Consider the following 22726-nt stretch of genomic DNA (forward strand, 5'->3'; position numbering starts at 1 on the left):
ACGACTCGAATAACCCGTCAATCTCAAATGTATTATTTTTTATACAAATTCACACAACACAATATAAATTACGTGCCAAGTTTTTATTACAAGGATTCATACGACACAATAAGATATAAATAATTAGTATACCGATTATTTTCACCAATATCGTATGAATAGACATGACAAGACACTTATAACCAATAAGAAAATTAATACAAATTAATTTTATATTTGCGAGTTACGCAGATTTTTTGCTCATTAGCTTTTAAAAATACAAAAAACAACACGAATTTAAAAAATAAAATAAAATCAACCCGAGTATGAATTTCTTAACTTAAAAATTATCACCCCTTATCATCTAAACTATACCACAAATAAAAGCTACAGCAACACATTAAAATAGTTTCTTAGTAATGAATTTCAATATATTTGCATGCCATAAGTTAAATTTCTCTTTTTAAGAAAAATATATTCAATAAACTAACAAATAAATTCTTCATACACTAATATATCATTGCAATTTTTTAAAAATATAAAATAGTTATCCAAATCCCGTTTTATGTCTTACTTTAATTCTCCATAAAGACTAAGGATTATATTTATCTTATGTAGTAGAAAAACGATTATCTCATATTATAAAAATAAAATTACAAGTGAAATCTACTTGTAAAAAGAGAGAAAAATAGATGTAAAACTTACCTCCACTTTGCATGTGTAAGAAACTTATTTATCTTATGCAATATAAGATAAATATAATCCAAAAGTTAATTGATGAAATTTTGAATCTTTTAAAAAAACTAATTTAACGAAATTTTTTTAAAAAAAACTAATGTAATTAACAAACTAATCTTTAAAAACTAATCTTTAAAAGATCAATTAAAGAACTAAACTAGTCTCAGTTTGTTTTCTCGTGTCAGACTTGTTATCTCTCTTGAATTCTATAGAATAGTTGAATATATGATGGAGACAAAAGGTTTGAGTCTACCGAAAAAGATCGAAAATTATGTAACGTTGAAGTTTTCTCCGTGTGCCGCTTTAAGTTCACAAGAATTTCTCATTTTCAAGGCAAATATTTTTGTTCACCAATCAAAGCACAGCACTTTTATGGAATATACTGAGAAGGAATAACTAGAAAATAACTTAGCTATTTACATTACAATAATTAAAAATCTCATGTAAAATGAGTCAAGCCTGCCTTTAGCATGCGCTCACAAACACACCACAACAAAATAAATTTAAAATAAATAATCATCAGATATTCAAAATGATAAAGCCCAGGAAAGATAAGGATTTAGAATAAAAAGAAAGAAGAAAAACACTTTCATAAATGAGTTTCCATTTGCCATGAAGAAAGCAAATTACAAACGATCAAGAACGTGGAGCTGCCATTTGCATCTTCTTTATCCTGTCCCCCGCCTTCACCGAGCTGCACATTTAGACAACACAACGGTCAAGACTCGGGAGTTCATCCACTTAGCTCACGTTCCAGATATTTATCATGTCACTTCAATAATAATATATGATCCTACTAAATTGGAACTTCAGCGAACTAAGCTCCTCAAATGCCCAACAGTCATGAGACCTATGTCTAAATTTTTGACATCACAGTGGTAAATAACTAGGGAATGCTAAATTTTTGACATCACAGTGGTAAATAACTGAGAACTAAGCTCCTCAGCTGCAAGCTTAAAGTCAAGATGGTGGACCTAAATAACTAGGGAATGACAGACGGGAATAAAGTCGACCGGTAAATTGTCAATCAGTACCGAACAGTTTCCATCAAGACCCAACAAAATCTTGGTTTGGCTTGACTCTTCTGGAATTTCCCTCACAAACATAGGAACAATAATAGGGATCCCCAAATTGACAAGATACATAAAACTTACCTGCATGGAAGATGCATCAATCAAATTGGTTAAATGATAACAACCACATCAGACTTATTACACCAACAGGTCAATACAGTCACTCCCTCCACAGTACACCCCTAAACTGAGGTTTCACACCCCACCCCATGTTTGTGACCAAAGAAATGGAGGGAGGCTTACCAGCAAATGAATGATCCAGAACGACAAATCTAGACACCAAGAATCAACTCATCTGAGCTATGTAGCGTATAGGTGCATTCACAAGTGATGCGAGACAATTTAGAAGACACAACAAATATACTAAAGTAGAGCCAATTCAGAAAGAAAAAGAACATTATAGTCATGCATGGAGAGAGAGAGAGAAAACCGTACATGGAAAACACTAACCTAATTCTATTTAGGATCCGGTAGATGCATTTATACTAGAAGAATAGGACACGCACGAGTGTATAACAAGGTGGAACACATGCCCAGCCCCATCAGCCCACATGCATTTATCTAACAAGTATGCAAAGCAGAAAGATGATAGCTTACGACAGGATACCGGGTATGTATTTGTTGAAATTATTGACGAAACATGGTAAAGGAAAGAAAGACAGTCAGAATAATTGATACACCCTTCAGGTGCGGGACTAATTCCCGTTCAAGCATATGGGCATGGTCTGAATAATTGATATTCTAATGATATGGTGTGTACAACACTAACCAAATACTTCTACTTATAGTAATATTTTATGTCAGTACAAGTATAGTTCATCTAATACAAGCCCAGCCTAACAAGAATCCTAATATTCTAACAGTCTTCGCAACAATAATCATGTCTAATTTTGAAAACAGTACCTAGTATCATGCGGTGTGATGAATATCCACTGGGATCCTTGTGCCTCGGCAAAATCAACCAGAGTGTCCAAGCTGATTTTCCGGCTTACGGCATCCTGAAGATAAAATCCAAATTCCATAGTAGGAAGTTTATTCACAAACAGATTACCAAACTTTATAAATTCCAACACAACAAAGTACAAACTAGATGCTAAGTTTCAACAAAAAATATAGAACTATAACTTACAGTATACAAAGGCAAAATAATAATAATAATAATGATGCATTAATAGCAGTAAACAGCTATACCATAAAGACATCAAATTCATCCATTGCTCTGAAAGGGGCTTCGGTCATTTCATGAAGGGCTAACGCAAAGCACAATGTTGAAAAAGAACGCTCTCCACCTAATTATCAGCAAGAAAAATGAATGAGCACACAGTGACACACATATCATAAAGCAATGCATAGTTGCATACATAGACAGATATTAAACCCATATAATTCACCCTTGCATAAAAGATATAAGATTTTACACACATATGAAAAGATGATATAAATAATTTTTTTCCAATGTCCCACTGCTTTAAAATTAAAGAAGACAACTGAACTGATATTCTATATCCTACAATGGAAAGCATCTTCATTTTTCATCCTACAATGGTAGCGTTTTCATTATTATCCTACAAACGAACCTGAAAGCCCCCTCGTGTCTCGCACAGCTCTGTTTGATGCATCTTGGGGCATCTGTACCTATAAACAAAAGAAACAAATTAAAGCAAACAAACAATTTAGGCCACACACACTGAAATCCAAAAATATTGTTTCAACAGGTACAACCAAAATGAATAATATAACACCTTCTAAAACTAATTTGGATTTACTTCAATACAAAAAAAAAAGAAAAAGTAAATAAATAAAAATAATTTGCATCGAAGAAAAGGCATGAAAAGGACATAGCAAAAGAAAACCAGCTTTACCTCAACCAATAAGGTTTTTTCCTCATAATTAACTCTGATAAGTCCACTGATCCCCTTCTTTCTCAAATGGCCATTAAATCTGATCATGAGGATGAGTTAAAAGAAAAGAAAAAACTCCTTGACTTGTGACCGTAGAAAACCATAACAAAAAGATGATGTACGGTGAAAGAATTCATACTTCCAAGAAAGCTGATGCTTCAGGTAAGTTGCATTTCTCTTAAACTTGTTCCTTCGTATCTCTAAGGCTCTGTGGCAAGCCTGCAACAAACAGAACTCTTGAGCATAGAAGGAGCCTTAACCTTGCAAAAATTGGTGATAATTAAGTTTCAATCAGATATCCAACTCCAGAAAAGAACATCTTTTAGAACTAAATTATAATAGGCTAAAATTTGGATGAAGATAGTAATTTGCATTAGCTTTTATTCTACAAGGATTATAATAGGCTAAAAGGCATAGTGTATAGAAGCAAAGAGCGAAATAGACTTAATATATCCATAAAAATTGGATTGAATGGTAAGAATAAATAAAACCAAAGCACACATACATCCAATTTCTGTCGAAGTGCTTTGTAAACCTCCTGTCTTTTTATAATCTTACGTTTTTTTTTCTCATATAGCATCCTAAGATCATCAATTGATTCAGAGTACCTACAGAGGGAAACCAAAAAAGAAAGAAAAACATTACATATAAATTGACAGACGCTTCTGCTTGGCTGTAGAGACATGATAGCGTGAATCAATATTATAATGCCATACCTTTGGCTCTCACGCCTAAGTGTCTGGTTTAGTCTTTCTAATTGGACACTGATTTGCTCTGGGGTGTTCCCATCACAACCTCCTAATGAATCGAGTTCATCCTGACAGCAAATTATGGAAGCCTTTTTAATGTTCTCCTGCAGTTTCAACCAAGGTTAACATCAGCAACATGTACATGGAACTATATCTTTTATGACTTATAATGCTTATAGAATTATCCCATAAGGCATAAATTTATCTATAAAAATCCCATAATGCATAGGGACCAAGTGAAGCTCACAGAAGATTTCTTCACACGCACATGCACAATACACTCCTACGTAAGAGTAATAAAAAGCAAGATGAACTTCAAATTCATAACATAATCTTTTTTTTTGACAAGTAATAATGATTTTGAAGGCACCAACTAAAGAGGATATACAAGCAAAATGTGAACTTCAAAAAGTTAAACTACTCAGAAAGTCACACCAGTTAGACAGAAAATACAACCAACACCAACATCAACAGCATCTTTATCTCAAACTAATTGGGGTCGGTGGTAGATAAACCAAAATAAAAGGACAAAGGGATAAAAATAAAAATAAATAAAATAATAATAATAATAACACTATATATTGTTGAGATATATAAAACCATTAATGTAGCATCACCCAATAGCTTAAGCTTTTAGATTGAATTGGTTCTTTACATGGTATCAGAGCGTGTTGAGATATATAAAACCATTAATGTAGCCTCACCCAATAACTTAAGCTTTTGGGTTGAATTGGTTCTTTACATATATATATATATATATATATAAAAGTAAAAATAAAAGGGGTGTAAAAAAATAAAGAAGAAGAAGAAGAAAAAGAAGATGGCAAAGGGGAAAAGAGATAAAGGAAAAGAAAGGGAAAAGAAGAGGGGGGAGATGAAAAGAAAAAAGACTAAAAAAAAACCATACGAAACATAGGAATAACAACAGGTCTAACCCTCCACCATGTTAATAACTTTTCTTCATTCCGTTCTAAGGCACACCATCCGGCAATCTATATCTCATTCCATTAAGTCTTGTTTTATTACCTTTCCCCAAGTAAGTTTCAGTCTACCTCTATCTTTCTTTGTGTCAAACTCTTGGTAACAAAATTTTGTTTTTACGGGAGCATCTAGGGCCCTTCTCATTACATGCCAAAACCACCTCAATCTATGTTCTCTCATCTTTTCAGCCACCGGTAGTACTCCTACTTTACGTCGAATATCTTCATTTCTTATTTTATCCATCCCGGTACAACCACACATTCACCTTAACATCCTCATCTCTGCTACTCCCATTTTATGTTCATGTTACCTATGTGCTGGCCAACATTCAGCTCTATATTACATTGCAGGTCTTACTGTTGTTCTATAGAATTTTCTTTTTAACTTAAGGGAAATTTTGCGGTCACATAAAAATCCAGAAGCATTACGCCATTTCATCCACCCTGCTCTGATTCTATGATTTACATCTTCATCAATCTCTCCGCCTTTTGCAGAATGGATCTCAGGTATCCAAAAGCATCTTTCTTGGGTACCTCTTGAACAAGTAGATGCATCGAATCTTGGTCTACATCTCTTACCAGAGAAAACTCACATTTCATAGACTCAATCTTGCTCTGACTTAACGTGAATCTTTTAGACTCCAATGTGCTTCTCCACAATTCAAGTTTTTTATTAACACCGTCTTTGGTCTCATCAATAAGCACAATATCATCTGCAAAAAGCATACACCATGGCACTTCCTCATGGATATCTTTTGTTAGTTCATCCATAACTACGGCAAAGAGATAAGTACTTATAGCCGAACCTTGGTGTACACCTTCTGTGATAAGAAAATAACTTGATGTTCCATTACAAGCTTTCATATATGTAGTAGCTCCATCATACATATCCATGGCTGCCTTTGCATACTTTGATGATACTTTTTTCTTCTCAAGAACCCACCATAAAACTTTTCTTAGGACCTTGTCGTATGCTTTTTCAAGATCTATGAACAGCATATGTGAGTCCTTCTTTTCTCGATATTTTTCCATTAATTGTCGCACCAAGAAAATGACTTTCATGGATTGATCCCATAACAACCATTGCCTGAAATTCAGGGTCTAGAGATACTAAACCGAAAAAGTAGATCCAAATGATATTACCATAAACAAGCTCTAGGGTAGGATGTATGCCTAAGATGGATACCTTTCTTCTGGATCCGCTTCAAAGGTTTTAAAAGGACAATAGGTCCTTTAGAATTGTGCTCTTGTGGCAGTGTGGAGTATCCACTTGGAGCAAAACTCTGGAATATATAGCCCCATTTCTCCCTACACAACATATAAGTCACAGAATTGTTTTCTTAGCTTCCAGCCGGAGCTAAAATATGTCACTTTTCTTTCTTCAGTTTGTCATGTACTATGTTGCTCTATGAGGATTTTTGTTCTTTGGATGGAATATGCCATAGTAATAAAAATACCGCATGCATTAGGAATAATGGGATACTAATATTAATTGGTATTTTATTGTTATTTACGTATTTAATGGTAATTTGGTGTCATTAGGACTTTTTTAATAATTTTGTAATTTAGGATTACATGCCTAAGAATCTGCGTTAACAAGTCAATGGCCTCAGAGTCAGATTCCATCTCACACAAAACCAAGTCACCACAAAAACATATGGATCATCATATTTTCTGATGTCAAAATCTTTCCCAAAGAAGAAGCCAACCAAACAAGAAGGAAACAAAAATTAAGAGAGACATGATCTAGCCTAACGATTACAACTACAAAATGTCATCTATATTATGGGAAAATAGTAAGTACTAAGAATTCTTTGAATAAGTTTAGGAATGGCAAGCTAAAAGCTTATGGTCCAGTTCATTGACCATATACTTGCTTTCGCCCTTAAAGGAAAAAGTGAGAGGCATGTAGATAAAATGATAATCCAACCTCCAGATTTACATCAATAATCTAAATCAAAATGCACCTCACGCCTCTTCGTAAGCTCCAGATATTGTTCCTCTGCCACCTTAATATCAAGAAGGACCTTGTTTTTCATGACACCATCATAATGATCCTTCGCCTATAAATTTAAAAAATAAAATAAAGGACAATAAGATATTATCATATGCTCAAGCACTAATAAAGCACAAGAGAGTAAAGAAAGGAAACCTTTTTTGCCAAATCCATTTCTCTTTCAATTTCCACAAGTTCATTCTCAGTGTTCTCAAGGGCGGCAATTTCCCCATTCGCTGATTCTGCATTTTTATGACATTCAATAGATTATGAACCATATATTATTTCTACAATTAAATCAACATAACTGCATATGATCACACTCACATAAAAGAAATAACTAGTACTACATACCACACAGTTTGTCAAATTTTACTTTAAGATCATTTGCTTCTCCTGCTGCTTCATCCCTCCTTTGCTGAAGGCCTTCCAATAAGACTTGCTCTTCTTTTATTTTTTTCTGGACTTCCTATAGTTCAATTGGAATAAAACATTGTTTAAACTTCGAAACGAAAAGATCATATTATGCATTCGGCTACCATATTTTAAAAAGTTTAGGCACAAGGCACAAGAATAAACCCGGGGGAAGAAAGATTTACGTCTAAGACAACTCTTGAGTTCTAGTTTAGTGTATCTAATAGTTTGGTTTTGATGTCCATATTTACCAGCTTTATAAGTTAACTTTATTACTACTGCTAATCCTTTATGCCAATATCCTTCCTAATTTACAAATTCTCTAAGATTTTCATGTTTCTACAATTAGAGCAAACCTCAAATGCAGTTTCACAAATTTACTCTACAACTCATTTGTTTCTATATTTGATTGGCCCTGATAGAGATGTAATATAAAATGATTCATGAGTCTTCCTTTACGACTAAAGATTTTCGAAGAGTTTGTGCATGACATGGTAAATAGTGTGATTAGAGACCAAGTAAGGAACATATAAGTGAAAGGATCTATTAACTCATTGCCTTAAGGTTTAGGGTTAAGGTGATGTCGAACCACTTATTGTAGTGGATTGTCACTTAACTCATTGAAGGTGATCTCCTTGACTATGAGCATCCCCTAACCACCTAATATTGATATTAAAGCCTGGTTTGGCCATGTCAATTATTGGAAATTGTCAAGCTGATGTTGAAACTCAAACTTTAAGGGGGTGGAAGTCCAACATTGATTAGGATGTGGCTTCAAGTCCACTTATTGTCCCAATGATGGATGTTACCCAATTTTGGGCTCCCCCAGATGACCTAACAGTGGTATCGAAACGAATGGCTTGACTGGGGATTTAGTGAGAACCATGTAAATAGAAGGATGCATGAATTCATTGGCTTACGATTTTCGATTAAGATGTGTTGTAAATATTAGGCCTTTTATTATTATTATTATTTGTTGTATTGGGCCAAGCCCATTAGGTCAAGAATTAGGGTTTTTGGTCTCTATAAATAGAGACCTCTTTATATCATATTAATACACAATTCTATAATATATTAGAATACCCTTTTTCAAGTTGGTATCAGAGCTCTCGATCCAGAGGGCTCTGCTTCCGCGCCTACGAAACCTTTCTATTCTTTTTTACGTCTCTCGCTGCCATCAGCCGCCACCGGATTTTTTTTTTCCGGGGACCTCTTGGACCGAGAAGACCATTGCTTCACTGTTCCTCTTTCTTTTGTCAACCAGAAACAAACGTTCACAGAATCAACGTACAGAACCACCATACAGAACCTGTTCATCGTGATTGGAACCTTTTTCCGGTGGATTCTTCACTCCGAACAGCCACAGAAACCATCGCGCTCGCCGGACGACCTTCGCCTGAAAAACCCAGCACCATCGGAGGTCAGACGCGCCTCCACGCGCCGCCCTTGTCTCTGCGCGTGAATCCCACGCGCCGCCAGCTTCACCGGCGCGTGACAGCGCGTGACGGTGATTCTCGGCCGCGGACCACCACGGTTCTGATCGTCTCTCCAAGCCGGTTCTGGATCTGTGCTCTCTACTTTGATCGGACATCGTTCGGTATTTTTTTCAGAATTTCTTGGCTTCTTGGAGTTTGTTCTTTCACCAATTTCTTGCCTCCGACCAGATCTGACGTTGTTTGGTATTTGTTCCGGTCACTGTGTTACTGTTTCGGCCGCTGTGTTACTGTTCCGGTCAGATCTGACGTTGTTTAGTATTTGTTTGTGATTTTGTGGCTTCTTGGAGCTTTTCTTTGACTATTTGCTGTGCAGTATGGCCTCTTCTCAAAGGAGTTCTTTTTCAAAATTTTATGATGGTACCTCTTCTAGACCTAAGAGAAATGATCGATGGTGTTCTTATTGTAAAAGAACAGGTCATATCAAGGATTTATGCTTTCGCCTTTATGGAAAGCAAACTGTCTTAGAAAAGATGGCAAGGATGCGTGGTCAAGCGCATTTTACTTCTTCTGAAATAACCCCTGCACCTAATGAGACCCAATCTGCATTTCGTCCAGATGAGTTGGAACGACTCCGAACCATTCTTGATTATCTGAGTAAGCCATCTGATACTAGTGCTTTGGCTATGACTGGTATGAGCTCCAAAACTCATTCTTTCATTTCTTCATGTAATGATTTTAAACATTCTTGGGTTGTTGATTCTGGTGCTACTGATCATATGGCTTGTTGTGCTGACTCCTTTATTTCTTATCATCCTACCATTGGAACTCATACAATATCCATAGCTGATGGCTCACATACATTAGTTGCGGGTTCTGGTGACATAAACTTACAGCAGTCCTTACATCTTAAGGATGTTCTTCATGTTCCTAAACTCTCCACAAATCTTCTTTCTATTCACAAAATTACAAAAGATTTGAATTGTACTGTAACCTTCTTCCTTACCCATTGTGTTTTTCAGGATCTCGCCACAGGGAAGACGATTGGTAGTGCTAAAGAGCAAGGTGGGCTGTACTATCTGGTGTCACAATCTCCCGCAAATAAAGTAATAGATCACACATTCATGTCTCATGGTCAATCAACTGCTGATTCTTTAATTTGGCTGCATCATAAGCGTTTGGGTCATCCTCCATTTAGTTTACTCAAATCTTTATTCCCGTCATTGTTTTTGTCTAAGTCTGTTGAGTCTTTTCATTGTGATGTTTGTGAATTTGCTAAGCATCATCGTGTGTCTTTTCCTTCTAGTATTACTAAGAGTGTTGAACCTTTTGATCTTATTCATTCTGATGTTTGGGGTCCTTCTAAGGTCCCTCATTCTTCTGAAAATAAATGGTTTGTTTCTTTTATTGATGATTACACTCGTGTCACTTGGGTTTACTTAATGCGTGAAAAGTCTGAGGTACCACAACTGTTCTTTCAATTTTATAAAATGATTGAGACTCAATTTTGTAAAAATATCAAAAGACTAAGGACAGATAATGGTACTGAATATGTCAATCACTCTTTTTCCCAATTTATACAAAATCACGGTATGATTCATGAACTTACTTGTGTAGACACCCCTCAACAAAATGGGGTTGCTGAAAGGAAAAATCGTCACCTTCTTGAAGTTGCTCGTGCCTTACTGTTTCAAACACATGTACCCAAATGCTATTGGGGAGATGCCATTCTTACTGCAGCGTTCTTAATCAATCGTCTACCCACTCGGGTTCTCGATCATGTAAGTCCTATTCACTCCATGACTTCTTTTTTTCCTTCTGTTCCAACTTTGCAAAGTCTTCCTCCTCGAGTGTTTGGGTGTGTTGTCTTTGTTCATATTCATAAACAGCATCGCAGTAAGTTGGATCCTAGGGCTCTTAAATGTGTCTTCCTTGGTTATGCTCCTGATAAGAAGGGCTACAAGTGCTATCACCCTGGAAGTCGGAAATTTTTTGTTTCTATGGATGTTACATTTCAGGAATCTGAGTACTTTTTCCAAGGTCCTCATCTTCAGGGGGAGAATAATTCACCAGAAGACTCATCACCTTCCTTCTTTGAATCTTCAGTGTCTACTTCTTCACCTGTGTCAGTGTCTCTTCCTCTTGTTCATGTTCCTAATGTGTCTATGTCTGATCCTCCTGTGACTAATCCTCCTATGACTGATACATCAAATACACCAGAGATACGGAAGATTGTAACACCTGAATTGGTATATCAAAGAAGGAAACAGCCCACATTGCCTCAACAGCAACCTCAATCGTCTGAACCACTGGTAAGTCCTGAATCTCATATTTCTGATCATGATGTTAATACGTCTGATGACTTACCCATTACTACTGTTTCTGATGACTTACCCATTACTACTGCTTCAGATGATTTACCCATTGCTTTAAGAAAAGGAAAAAGATCTTGTTCCAAGAAAACTTGTTCTTCCTGTCCCTCTTGTACTCAATACCCTATCTCCCATTTTGTTTCCTCTGCTAATCTTTCTGTGCAGCACAAAAGCTTGGTTTCAGCACTAGATTCTACTTCAATCCCAAAATCAGTACATGAAGCTTTGAAAGATGGGAATTGGGCTCAAGCCATGCAAGAGGAGATGAATGCGTTGGAGAAAAATAAAACATGGGAGGTTATTGATAGACCCAACGGAAAGAAAGCAGTAGGGTGCAGATGGGTTTATGCCCTGAAATATAATTCTGATGGCACTCTTGAGAGATACAAGGCTCGATTAGTCGCCAAAGGTTACACTCAAACCTATGGCATTGATTATGAAGAAACCTTCGCTCCAGTTGCAAAGATGAATACAGTGAGAATCTTGTTGTCCCTTGCTGCCCATTACAATTGGGATATAAATCAATTTGATGTGAAAAATGCTTTCCTCAATGGTGAGTTAGAAGAAGAAGTCTACATGGAAATCCCGCCTGGTTTTGATTCTGTGAAGGGGGAAAATAAAGTTTGTCGATTAAAAAAGGCCTTGTATGGATTGAAACAGTCACCTCGTGCTTGGTTTGGAAGGTTTACTAAGGTTATGATGACCTTAGGATATAGACAGAGTCAAGGAGATCACACTCTTTTCTTCAAGCACTCCCAAAATGGGAAGCTTACTGTGCTCCTTGTATATGTTGATGATATTATTATCACAGGTGATGATTTTGTGGAGAGACAGATTATGCAGACACGACTTGCCTCTGAGTTCGAAGTCAAAGACCTTGGGAAACTAAGATATTTCCTAGGGATAGAAGTAGCTCATTCAAGCAAAGGAATTTTTATCAGTCAGAGGAAATATGTTTTGGATCTTCTCAAAGAAGCAGGGAAGCTCGGGTGTAAGCCCTCTAATACTCCTATTGAGCAGAATCACAAGATAGGCTTTGAAGAGGAGAGTCCTCCAGTTGATAAAGGACAATATCAACGGCTAGTTGGAAAATTGATATATCTGGCCCATACTAGGCCAGACCTAGCTTATGCTGTTAGTGTTGTTAGTCAGTTTATGCACGATCCAAAGGAGAAACACATGCAGGCAGTAGAGAGAATTCTTCAGTATCTTAAAGCTACTCCTGGTAAAGGATTGTTATTCCGACGTGATGGTAATCTCTCTTTAGAAGTCTACACTGATGCTGATTATGCTGGATCCGTGACTGACCGTCGTTCTACCACTGGTTATTGCATGTTTCTTTGCGGTAACTTGGTGACATGGAGAAGTAAGAAACAAGATGTGGTTGCCAGATCAAGTGCAGAAGCTGAATTTCGAGCTATGGCTCAAGGCATTTGTGAGTTACTGTGGCTGAAAATTGTACTTGATGATCTCAAAATAAAATGTGAGGGACCTATGAAGCTGCTATGTGATAATAAGTCCGCTATTTGTATAGCTCATAATCCAGTTCAACATGATCGGACTAAACATATTGAGGTCGACCGCCATTTCATCAAAGAGAAACTTGATAGCGGGTTGATTACCACTCCATACATTCCCACTGGGCGTCAATTAGCTGATCTATTGACAAAGGGACTTCCTTCAGATAGATTTCAAGAACTTACTAGCAAGCTGGGAATGATAAATATCTATTCCTCAGCTTGAGGGGGAGTGTTGTAAATATTAGGCCTTTTATTATTATTATTATTTGTTGTATTGGGCCAAGCCCATTAGGTCAAGAATTAGGGTTTTTGGTCTCTATAAATAGAGACCTCTTTGTATCATATTAATACACAATTCTATAATATATTAGAATACCCTTTTTCAAGTAGATGTGGTGTCAAGCCCACTTATTGGGGTGGATTGTCGCTTAGTACATTGATAGTGCTCTCACCTACTAGTAGAACTAACAAACTAGGTCTGACATGTCGGGTCAGCTCGCCTAACCCGCCTAAATTGACGAGTCAGGTTATAAATCTTAACCCACCAACCCAATGCTACCTATCCTATTTATGGACGGGTTAAAGCGGTCAGGCACAAGTAGACCCAACGAGTTGTTTACCCTAATATAGCTGTCAGTCACAACGCACACAAAGCAATGGATCCTCCTACCTCTTGCAGTGTCAATATTCCTTTCTACTTAATTTTAATTTTTTTATGCTTTCATCATTTGTTTGAATGAGCTTGATACCTTCAAATGCTACCTCCTTTTTCACCACGTGCTATTCATTAGTGAGGAATAGGTTCCCCTCCATACATATTTTTCAAGAACCTTCTAAAGAACAACCACCAGTTGTTCGATTCATTCTCCAAGTCTCCAATGCCTACATTTTGCAGGTTATTATCTCTCCTGGTATGGTATGCATCAACACCTGCTACTCCATGGTATCTGGACTATATGGTTCATTGTATTTGGACTCGTGTTAGTAGTGTTTAAGTTTGTTATAATTGAATCTTAGAAGCTCAGGTTCAGTCAGTTAGATAGTTACATTTTGTTCATTTCAGATCTCTTTTAGAAGCTTCTAGAATATATGCTTATTGTATCATCTATAAAAGTGAGGTCTCTACTCAGATCTGTAATCAATGAATTCAGTTTTAGTTTTTCTCTGAATAATGCTTAGTTTGCTCTCACTTTCTCTCTGATTCTTTCTCTTTGACCAAGCATGTAAAAGCATTTCCATTCCAATATGTCATGTTTATATTGGTTTAGAAGGTAAAATTTCATTCCAAGTCTCGTAGAAATTTTATTGGTTTTGTGACATCATTCCAGTCCTCTGCCTCTTTCCTTTTGACTTTTGGTTTATTGCAATGTTCATATATTCCCTATTGTTTGACCATATATTATTGCTATAGAAATATTACAGTTTTTTCTCCACCCTACTCTATTTGTTTATCTATCTTTCTGCGTACCCGCAAAACTTAGCTTTTCAATTTTAACCAATATCTAAAGCCGCAGTGACTTCTTACTCAATCACTTTAATATGTGAATTTAATTATTTTTTCTTGTAAATGTAATTTCAGTTTCATTTTCCTTTCTGTAACAGGTTATTGTGACAAAGTGAAGTTTTTGTTGATGGATCCAGTTTAAATGCTTAATTGGCTGGGGTAAAGGCAGAGTTCTATGACATCTACCAATATCCTTCCGTGTTAAAAGAGTAAAAGATTTATTGTTTCTCATTGAAAAAATATTTCTTCAGATTGTTCATGTTAAAGCAATATTCTATATCCTTCCCCCTTTCGTGTTCAAAATCTCATCCTTGGATCCCCTAAATCTTTGTCCAAGCACTGCAGCTCTTCCCTTCTTTTTTTGTATATAACCTTTTGTCATATTGTTGTTTGCTGTTCCATGAAAATTATGATCTTCTAACCTGATAGTTAATTTTGTCTAAGCAGGTACCTCTGCATCTGCAATATGTTGCAACGCCCATTACTAGATGCTCGGACTAAATAATTGCTTATGTCTAAATGTAAAGACTTTTGTTTAAAAAATTATTATATTTTGAATTTATCAAAAATAGATTGCAAGGAAGAGATAATTTTTCTGGTGTAAATATTTAAATAATTTGTGATTTTACTATATAGGCGAGTTGACTCACCAACCCTCCATAGAACAGGGTGTATTGAGATTTTTAACCCATTTTAATAAATGGGGCAAGGCGGGCTGACCCCTTTTTGGGCGAGTTGGAGACTGGTCAGGGTAGGTTGCTCGTATTGCCACCTCTACCTACTTATAAGGAGCAAATAAGCAAGAGGACTCATAAACTCAAAACCTTAAGGTTTTAAGTTAAGATGTGGTGTCAAATCCACTTATTATGGTTTGGGTTTCTTACTTAGGTCACTGATGGAGGTCTACCTTATTTTGGACCCCCCCCCCCCCAAGTGACCTAACAATGCTATTAGAGCCTCTATGATCAAGTGGTTTTTAGAGTTCGAACTCCCCCGCCTCTATTCTTCAAATAAAAAGTTGAATTTCAGTGCAAGGTATGTAGGCCAGTGGACAACGAGCTCTTGCATGAAGGGACATGTTAGAGATGTAATATAAAACAATTCATGTATCTTCACCTAAGAGCTTAAATTTTTGAGAGAGTTGGTTCATAAAATCTAATTAAGAGTTTCTTTTCGTATATAACAAAATAGGCTATTTTGCTAATATCAAAAAGGTCTTGATGTGAGGTTGTCTTTCTTCTCTTTATGCTCTTTCATTCTCATGTTAAGAGAGGTATAGGGCCAATGGCACGATCCTCCTCAAAGTTGTATCCTGGCTGTTAGAATTGCACGATTTGTGATTCAAATCGCACAATTTGATACCATTTGGTAAGCTAGAGGTTCTTATCATGTGATGAATAGGAGATAGCGTTGAATTGTGCAATACATGCATGAACCGATGCAATTCCATATCACCTATACGAATTGCACAATTCAACATTTCATTAATTTTTTTCCTTATTTCTCATAAAAAATAAAGTAAGTTTAAATTGTCAAGGGAAAAGAAAAACAAAAGGAACGCTATTGAATGCACCTTTACTTAATATTCCATTGCCTTGTTTTCACTCTTCTAAAAGAAGGCCTTAAATAGCTACTCACTTACTCTATACATCCTATTTGACTGTTCTACTGCTATATTTTAATTATTCTAAAATAGAAGTTTCGCACCGTCACTCACTCTATATGAACTTTATTTGGCTATATTATTGTTCTACTTTCGATGTTTTGAAACATATGTTTATATATTCACTTTATATGAATTAATTATTCACTTTATATGAATTAGTTATGACTTATGATTTATAATTTTGTTTTGTGAGACTTATGGCTAAGTTGCTTTGTCAATTCAAGTTCCTAGCTTAAAATTATTACTTTAAGTATTATATACTATTTATTTGATATATTTCAAGCTATTTTTCATCATGTCTCTGTTATCAAAAGTTAGCTTGGCAATTCACAATTTGTATTGTGATTTGATAAACTTGGTTGTATCCCTTAATCCCCCCACCCCGAGCAAAAAAATAGAATGTGTTGTTAAAGAATGGATAATAGGGAACAAACTGAAATTTCTTCAACAAGCTCATCGACAGAGGACAAAGGTGCTGAGGTATTTTCTGCTGCATGCTGATGCATTGCCTCCTCCAAAGCTAGCTTCTTAGAAGTAAAATTTCTTCCTGCATTTACACAAAGCCTCTAAAAGGAAAAAAACAAAGCAAAACAAAAAAAAGTGGCAGATTAATAACACATCAGTGAATAGGGATATATTGAAAAGCAATAAATATAAGTTGATGATTCTTTTCTTCAAGCATGAAAAATACTTTTATCTTATGCATTTTAGAATATTTTTTAACATTATTTACATTTTAGAGGATTTAGATAAGTAAGATTTTAAGGTCCTCTCAAGATTTGTTTTCTTTGCGGGCTTGCGGCAATCATGGTTGTAGCTTATTCCTATATTTGTTTATCAGGGATTTCTTCTTACATCACTTATGAGATCAAGTTGTTCTCATGGCTTCTTTCTAGATATTTGCATGAGGTTTATTCATGGGGGCTTTTCTATTTATTATTTAGAAAAGGGATTTAAGAGCTATAGGAAGTTAATGTTTCATCAATCATATGAATTTACCGAAGAAAAAAAAGATAGAGAAGTAGATCAGAAGATAATATATCCTCCAAAAAGAAACCACAAAAAAGGGGGACAAACAAGAGAAAAAAAAATGTAAATATCAAGTACGCAGTGCTTGCAAATCTTACTGTAGTATTTTACAAAGAAAACTCTACCAATTACTGCACATTTAACAGACCACAAAAGAAATTCGCCTTCTTTACTCCACCCAAAACCTCTAAATTGGCAAATGAGACTTATCAACATCAACATCAACAACACCTTTATCCCAAATTAATTGGGTCGGTGGTAGATGAACCCAAATGAAAGATACAAAAAGGTTGAAAAAAAGAAACATAAAAGGAAAAATAAAAATAAAAAGAATAGAATAGTAATAATATATATATAAAAGTAAAAAAGAAAGGGAAAAGAAGAAGAGGGGGAAATGAAGGGGAAAAGGACTAAAAAGGGACCATCTGGAACATAGGACTAACAACGGGTCTAATCAATTTTATTATATCCTAATATATGCTATCGTCAAAACATTATACTAGAACTATTGCTAATGTATCTTTATTTTTCATTCCTTTGTTTGGCTGTTTTGTTTGTTTTAAAAGTATTACCTATGCTACTTCATCCCCTTATTTTCTTAGTAAATTCATCTTTTTTAAGTAAGTGTTCAATAAAATATAAATATTAAATAAAAAAAATTAATGTATAGTGGTATGCTATCCCCTTGTTTTGTAAGAATTGTTATAGGGATGTGACCACAGATAATTCATTCTAAAAACTAACTGGGTTCAATAAATAATTTCTCAGAGATGTCTTATTTCTTAGAAAATATTTTAGAAGGACTGAAAGTAATTAGGTATGATTTGCCACTTCATTTTGTGAAAACATACTTTAAATATTGTAGATAGAAATGTTAAATTTCATCCTAATGGTTGTTAATAATGGACTAATCAATTTACATTGACTAGACAAAGATGACACATAAAATTAAGCATGTAGTTGCTAAATTTCTTAAGAAAAAAATTGAAAAAGCAAAAAAAACATAATAATAGTCTAAAATCTAAGCAGTTTTTACCTTTACAGATTTCAGATTCCTGTCAAGATCTTCAATCTTGATCTCTGCCTCTCTTTTATTCCTTTTACAGTCAATGGCAGCCTTTTGCTCATCGGATGCTTCATTACGAAGATTCTCAATCTGATCTTCAAAAGAACTACAGAGACGGCCAGATCTTAGCTTCTTATTTCGGGGAAGAATAGTCTGCACTGAACCTCGAGAAAACCTGGAAAGAACCTAGATTAGAAAGCACAGTTCTTAACTTATGAATTGAAGATACATGCATACACGGGAATAGTCTGTACTGAACCTCGAGAAAACCTAGAAAGAACCTAGATTAGAAAGTACAGTTCCTAACTTACGGATTGAAGATACATGCATACACAGGAAATTTCCAACAGTTTAAGGTTTTGAGCTATACTACTCCATAGCAAAACTTACGTAATGAATCAACAAAAGGGATTGGAATTTGGATGCATGCTGATGTGTTTGACTTTGAAATGAAAATGGTACATAAGCTGACAAACAAGTATTGCATTTCTACGTTGACCGATGGAGGTTTAGACATAGTTCTATATCTTTAACCATAACATCTCACCTAACAACACTATGGGCTTGAAACGTCAACAATGCACACGGTCACTTTAGTACTTTAACTTGTTCAGAAATTTTTAATTAGGAAGAATGGATGCGACAAGCAACACTTGGGCTCTAATACAATGTCAAGGAACACTCACTGTCCACACATTGCAAGAAAGACAGCAGCTACATAATAACAAGGGTAAATACAACGTAAGAACCCTATTTTTTTGCAAGGGAACTTGAAGGAACTCTCCTGCTAAGGAATCATGACGAGGCACCACTCAGTTCCAAACAGCATTCGACAATCAAAAAGTAACCAAACAAAACAACTGTACGAAATACTCAAGAAAACAACAGGAAATAAGTCGGAATTTCCATTAACAACTGCAAAAGAATTACAGACAACCTGAATTGTAATTCAGTTGTTTAGGGAAAGTTAAATACAGAAATAAATCGAAGGAAGGCACCAGCTCTTCCGATGGACACACCAGCCTCGGGTGCTGGTTTGGCTAGGTTATGCATCTTCAATTTAAGTTTAATTAAATGTTAGTAGTAACTTAAAGGTTTATTTTCTTATTTATGTTATTTCATATGAGCACGCATACACACATGCATATATATATATATATATATATATATATATATATATATATATATAACCCTAAGGATCATTTGACATCGGTGACAAACTAAAAAGTTTGACACCAAATCTTAACCACTGCTGATTTCCACCAATCTAACAGTTATAAATTATTGAAAATTAATAATTAATTAAAAGTGTGACCCAATAAATTATAACCGTCAGATTCACGGAAATCAACGGTTAAGATTTGGTGTCAAACTAAAGTGTTAAAGGATTCTATATATATATATATATATATATATATATATATATATATATATTATTATCCTAAGTAGGACCTTAAGATCCGTCTCCGATCACACGATTTACGTGATTTTCTATTTCTCCTGATCTTAGATAGGATGTTGATTTTGACTATCTTGGGTGTGGCATAAATATGGATCCCTAGTAATGAAAAATTATATATTTACACAACAAGATGTGGATGTAGGACACATGGATGGCAATGTCAATTAGCACTGGCTTACATTCTATATCCATCTGCTGTATATATCTCCTTCAGATTTCGGATCCTTTGTTCAAAGGCAACCACTTTCCCAGCATCATAATCGTTAACAAGCACTTGTCTTTCAACATTTCCCTAGAAAAGCAACTAAAATATTAGAAACATTAAAAAAAAGACCAGGCTGATTACATGAATCAAGCCTGTGACCTCTTAAGTCCCATGGTGAATACACCATTCATTGTGCCAAAGTTCCCCTTCAACTTCAGTTTTAGATTAAAGAGTTTAATAACAAAAGAGGTTTACTGGAAGGGGGATAAGATAATATCCTAGAATAGCATTTTGTAAAGAATGGAAAAGAAAAATAAAACAAAAATAAAGAAAACATAATCTCAAAAGTGCCCCCACATCCTCTCGATAAAGCAATAAAAAACCCTTAAAATAGAATATTAAGTATAAGCAAAGTTTTGTCAATTACCTGATCCACTAAGACATTAATCACAGTTTGATTCTCGGATTGTAAGATGGAAAGAGTTGATGGATGTTTTGTATCAGGAAGCATGTGATGTGGTATTATCAACCTACAACAGAAAGTAAAAGAACATGATCGCAACTAGAGATAAGACTGAAAAAAGAAGCCAGAAATAACAAACACAAAATGAGCATGGAGACAGGCAGACAGACTATGCTAACAACTTACCTTGGGATTGAAAAATCATAAATAATAATTTGAAGGTGACCATAGTTTGCTTCCTTAGCACATTGTTTCAGAAGTTGAAAATCCTGGTGATCAGTCACTATAAAAGAATTGAGCAATCTCCCAACGGCATGTTCAACGGCGAGCGCCCATTTATCACCATTGAGCAACTTCTGTCGAACCATAAAAAAGCAATCACAAATAATAACTAAGTATGGAAATTAAGTAATTAACATCCAACCCTCCATGTATCAACATTAAGCAACTAATTTGAACCATAAAAAGCAATACCAAATAATAACAACTTAGTATGTCAATTGAATTAAGTAACTAACCTCCTTAGAAAGTTTAATTAACTAATGAAGCTAGTAACTAAATTTGAAAATGGCATTTGATCGAAGAGAAAAAAATGGGGATAGAAAGTGTTAAACAAGGAGGAGTCCACCCCCTTGGACAGTTTAACTAATGCCGCCCAGGAAGTGACAATATATTAGAAAAAAAGAGAATTATAAAGCAGGAATCCTCGGAAGTCCTAACAGCTAACAGCAGAAAAACCAAAGAAAAGAAAAAAATACAAAAAAAAATCTTCTCAATAGAGATCTCTAATGCCTCTGTATATCTAACAAATAAAGCCCTTGGAAACAGCCATGTGCATAAACTAAAAAGATGCAAGGTAAACAATCTTATCCCCAATAAGATTCACTGGATAATACTGCCTACCAATGAAATTAAACCAATATTACTATATCCGCATATCCATTTATTACTTCTTCTGAGGAGAAGACAACGGCTCCATAAACAGATACTTCATTTGATTTAACTCCTCAACCATCAGAATGCATAAGAGTACAAATACACCAAGAAAGCAATGGGTAAGACATGACAAGCAGGCATCATAAACTGTATTACCAGATGGGCACCAATTGGACCAATCGGTGGCATCTTAAACCTTAGACGATATCTCTCAATTTTTTGTAAAAGATTCATCACTTTATCTCCTCCAAAAACCGCAATCTGCTTCCAAAATAAGATAGTCTGTTAGAGATTTCCATGAGGATTGCTTTAGTCTGTTAGATCTATCATGTAAATAAACTAAATGCATAAACATGGAAAAGAAAACCGATATTTTGAGCCTCTTAAAAACTGCACGATTTGTCATACCTTATTGCTTTGGTGTTGTTGAAGATCACGGATATGATTCGAGATACCACGATATTTATTTTCATGATCTTGCATCTATGAAAAGCACAAAAGTAATAAAGTGAAATGCTGTAATAAACAAATTTTAAAGAACAGAAGCACTTTCAGCAATCTTTCTGAAAATCAACACCAATTACCATCAATTTTCAAACACAAATTAAAAGCAATAAAAATCAACACACCTTATCAGCAATCTTTTTGATTTCATCATTTTGCCTATGTATGCTGTTGGTTAACATAACCTCCTCTTCTTTCAAACTGGAACAAGAAGGAACTATTAGGAAGTGGAACTTCTTCAAATCCAAGTAAAACACAAATATGAAAAACCACATAAGAAAAGCATAACCTTTGCAGGTCTAACTCAGCTGCAAGAACCGCATCTTGGAGCCCATTTAGTTTCTCCTTATTGTCAGATTCTTCAGCCTGCATTATTATGAAAAATAATAGAATTAAAATTCACATAAAAAGTTAATGCAACTGTAATCATACATTAGCCATTTCAAATTGATGACCAAGCAGATCAAACGTAAAAACCAGGATACACCAAAAAGGAAGAGTGAGTAACCATTATAGAATATGGCAGTGAAAAGAAACAAAAGCAACTGAAACAATCACAAATATCTAGTTTAAGTTGAAAATGGCATATATTACTACATTATACTTTAAGTCATCCATCACAATTCCTTCAACGATGTATCAACCAAAAACACATCAAATTTTTCCTCTAAGTTAACTCACTCACAGACTGATCACTTTCTGCAAGCACACTGAATTTCATTATAAGAACCATTAG

General features: G+C 35.1%; 1 protein-coding gene across 1 annotated transcript in view; it reads right to left on the minus strand.

The window, feature by feature from the left end:
* Positions 1 to 1184: 1184 nt before the first annotated feature.
* LOC133297829 (structural maintenance of chromosomes protein 6A) overlaps positions 1185 to 22726 on the minus strand; it is a 29291-nt gene continuing 7749 nt past the window's right edge. Inside the window, exons 9-28 of the mRNA XM_061497039.1 lie at positions 22280 to 22356; positions 22116 to 22191; positions 21895 to 21969; positions 21643 to 21747; positions 20737 to 20906; positions 20515 to 20617; positions 20062 to 20174; positions 18391 to 18595; positions 16760 to 16891; positions 7771 to 7885; positions 7573 to 7658; positions 7388 to 7483; positions 4408 to 4544; positions 4197 to 4299; positions 3831 to 3910; positions 3653 to 3731; positions 3368 to 3425; positions 2982 to 3079; positions 2694 to 2788; positions 1185 to 1411 (exon numbers count right to left, since the gene is read on the minus strand). Coding sequence (XP_061353023.1) covers positions 1354 to 1411; positions 2694 to 2788; positions 2982 to 3079; positions 3368 to 3425; positions 3653 to 3731; positions 3831 to 3910; positions 4197 to 4299; positions 4408 to 4544; positions 7388 to 7483; positions 7573 to 7658; positions 7771 to 7885; positions 16760 to 16891; positions 18391 to 18595; positions 20062 to 20174; positions 20515 to 20617; positions 20737 to 20906; positions 21643 to 21747; positions 21895 to 21969; positions 22116 to 22191; positions 22280 to 22356 — 2061 coding nt within the window. The 3' untranslated portion in view covers positions 1185 to 1353. The remainder of the gene's footprint in view (positions 1412 to 2693; positions 2789 to 2981; positions 3080 to 3367; positions 3426 to 3652; positions 3732 to 3830; positions 3911 to 4196; positions 4300 to 4407; positions 4545 to 7387; positions 7484 to 7572; positions 7659 to 7770; positions 7886 to 16759; positions 16892 to 18390; positions 18596 to 20061; positions 20175 to 20514; positions 20618 to 20736; positions 20907 to 21642; positions 21748 to 21894; positions 21970 to 22115; positions 22192 to 22279; positions 22357 to 22726) is intronic.

Source organism: Gastrolobium bilobum, unplaced genomic scaffold (genome assembly GCF_033153095.1).
Source record: "Gastrolobium bilobum isolate Gb01-03AN ecotype WA unplaced genomic scaffold, APGP_CSIRO_Gbil_v1 utg3870, whole genome shotgun sequence".
NCBI lineage: Eukaryota > Viridiplantae > Streptophyta > Magnoliopsida > Fabales > Fabaceae > Gastrolobium > Gastrolobium bilobum.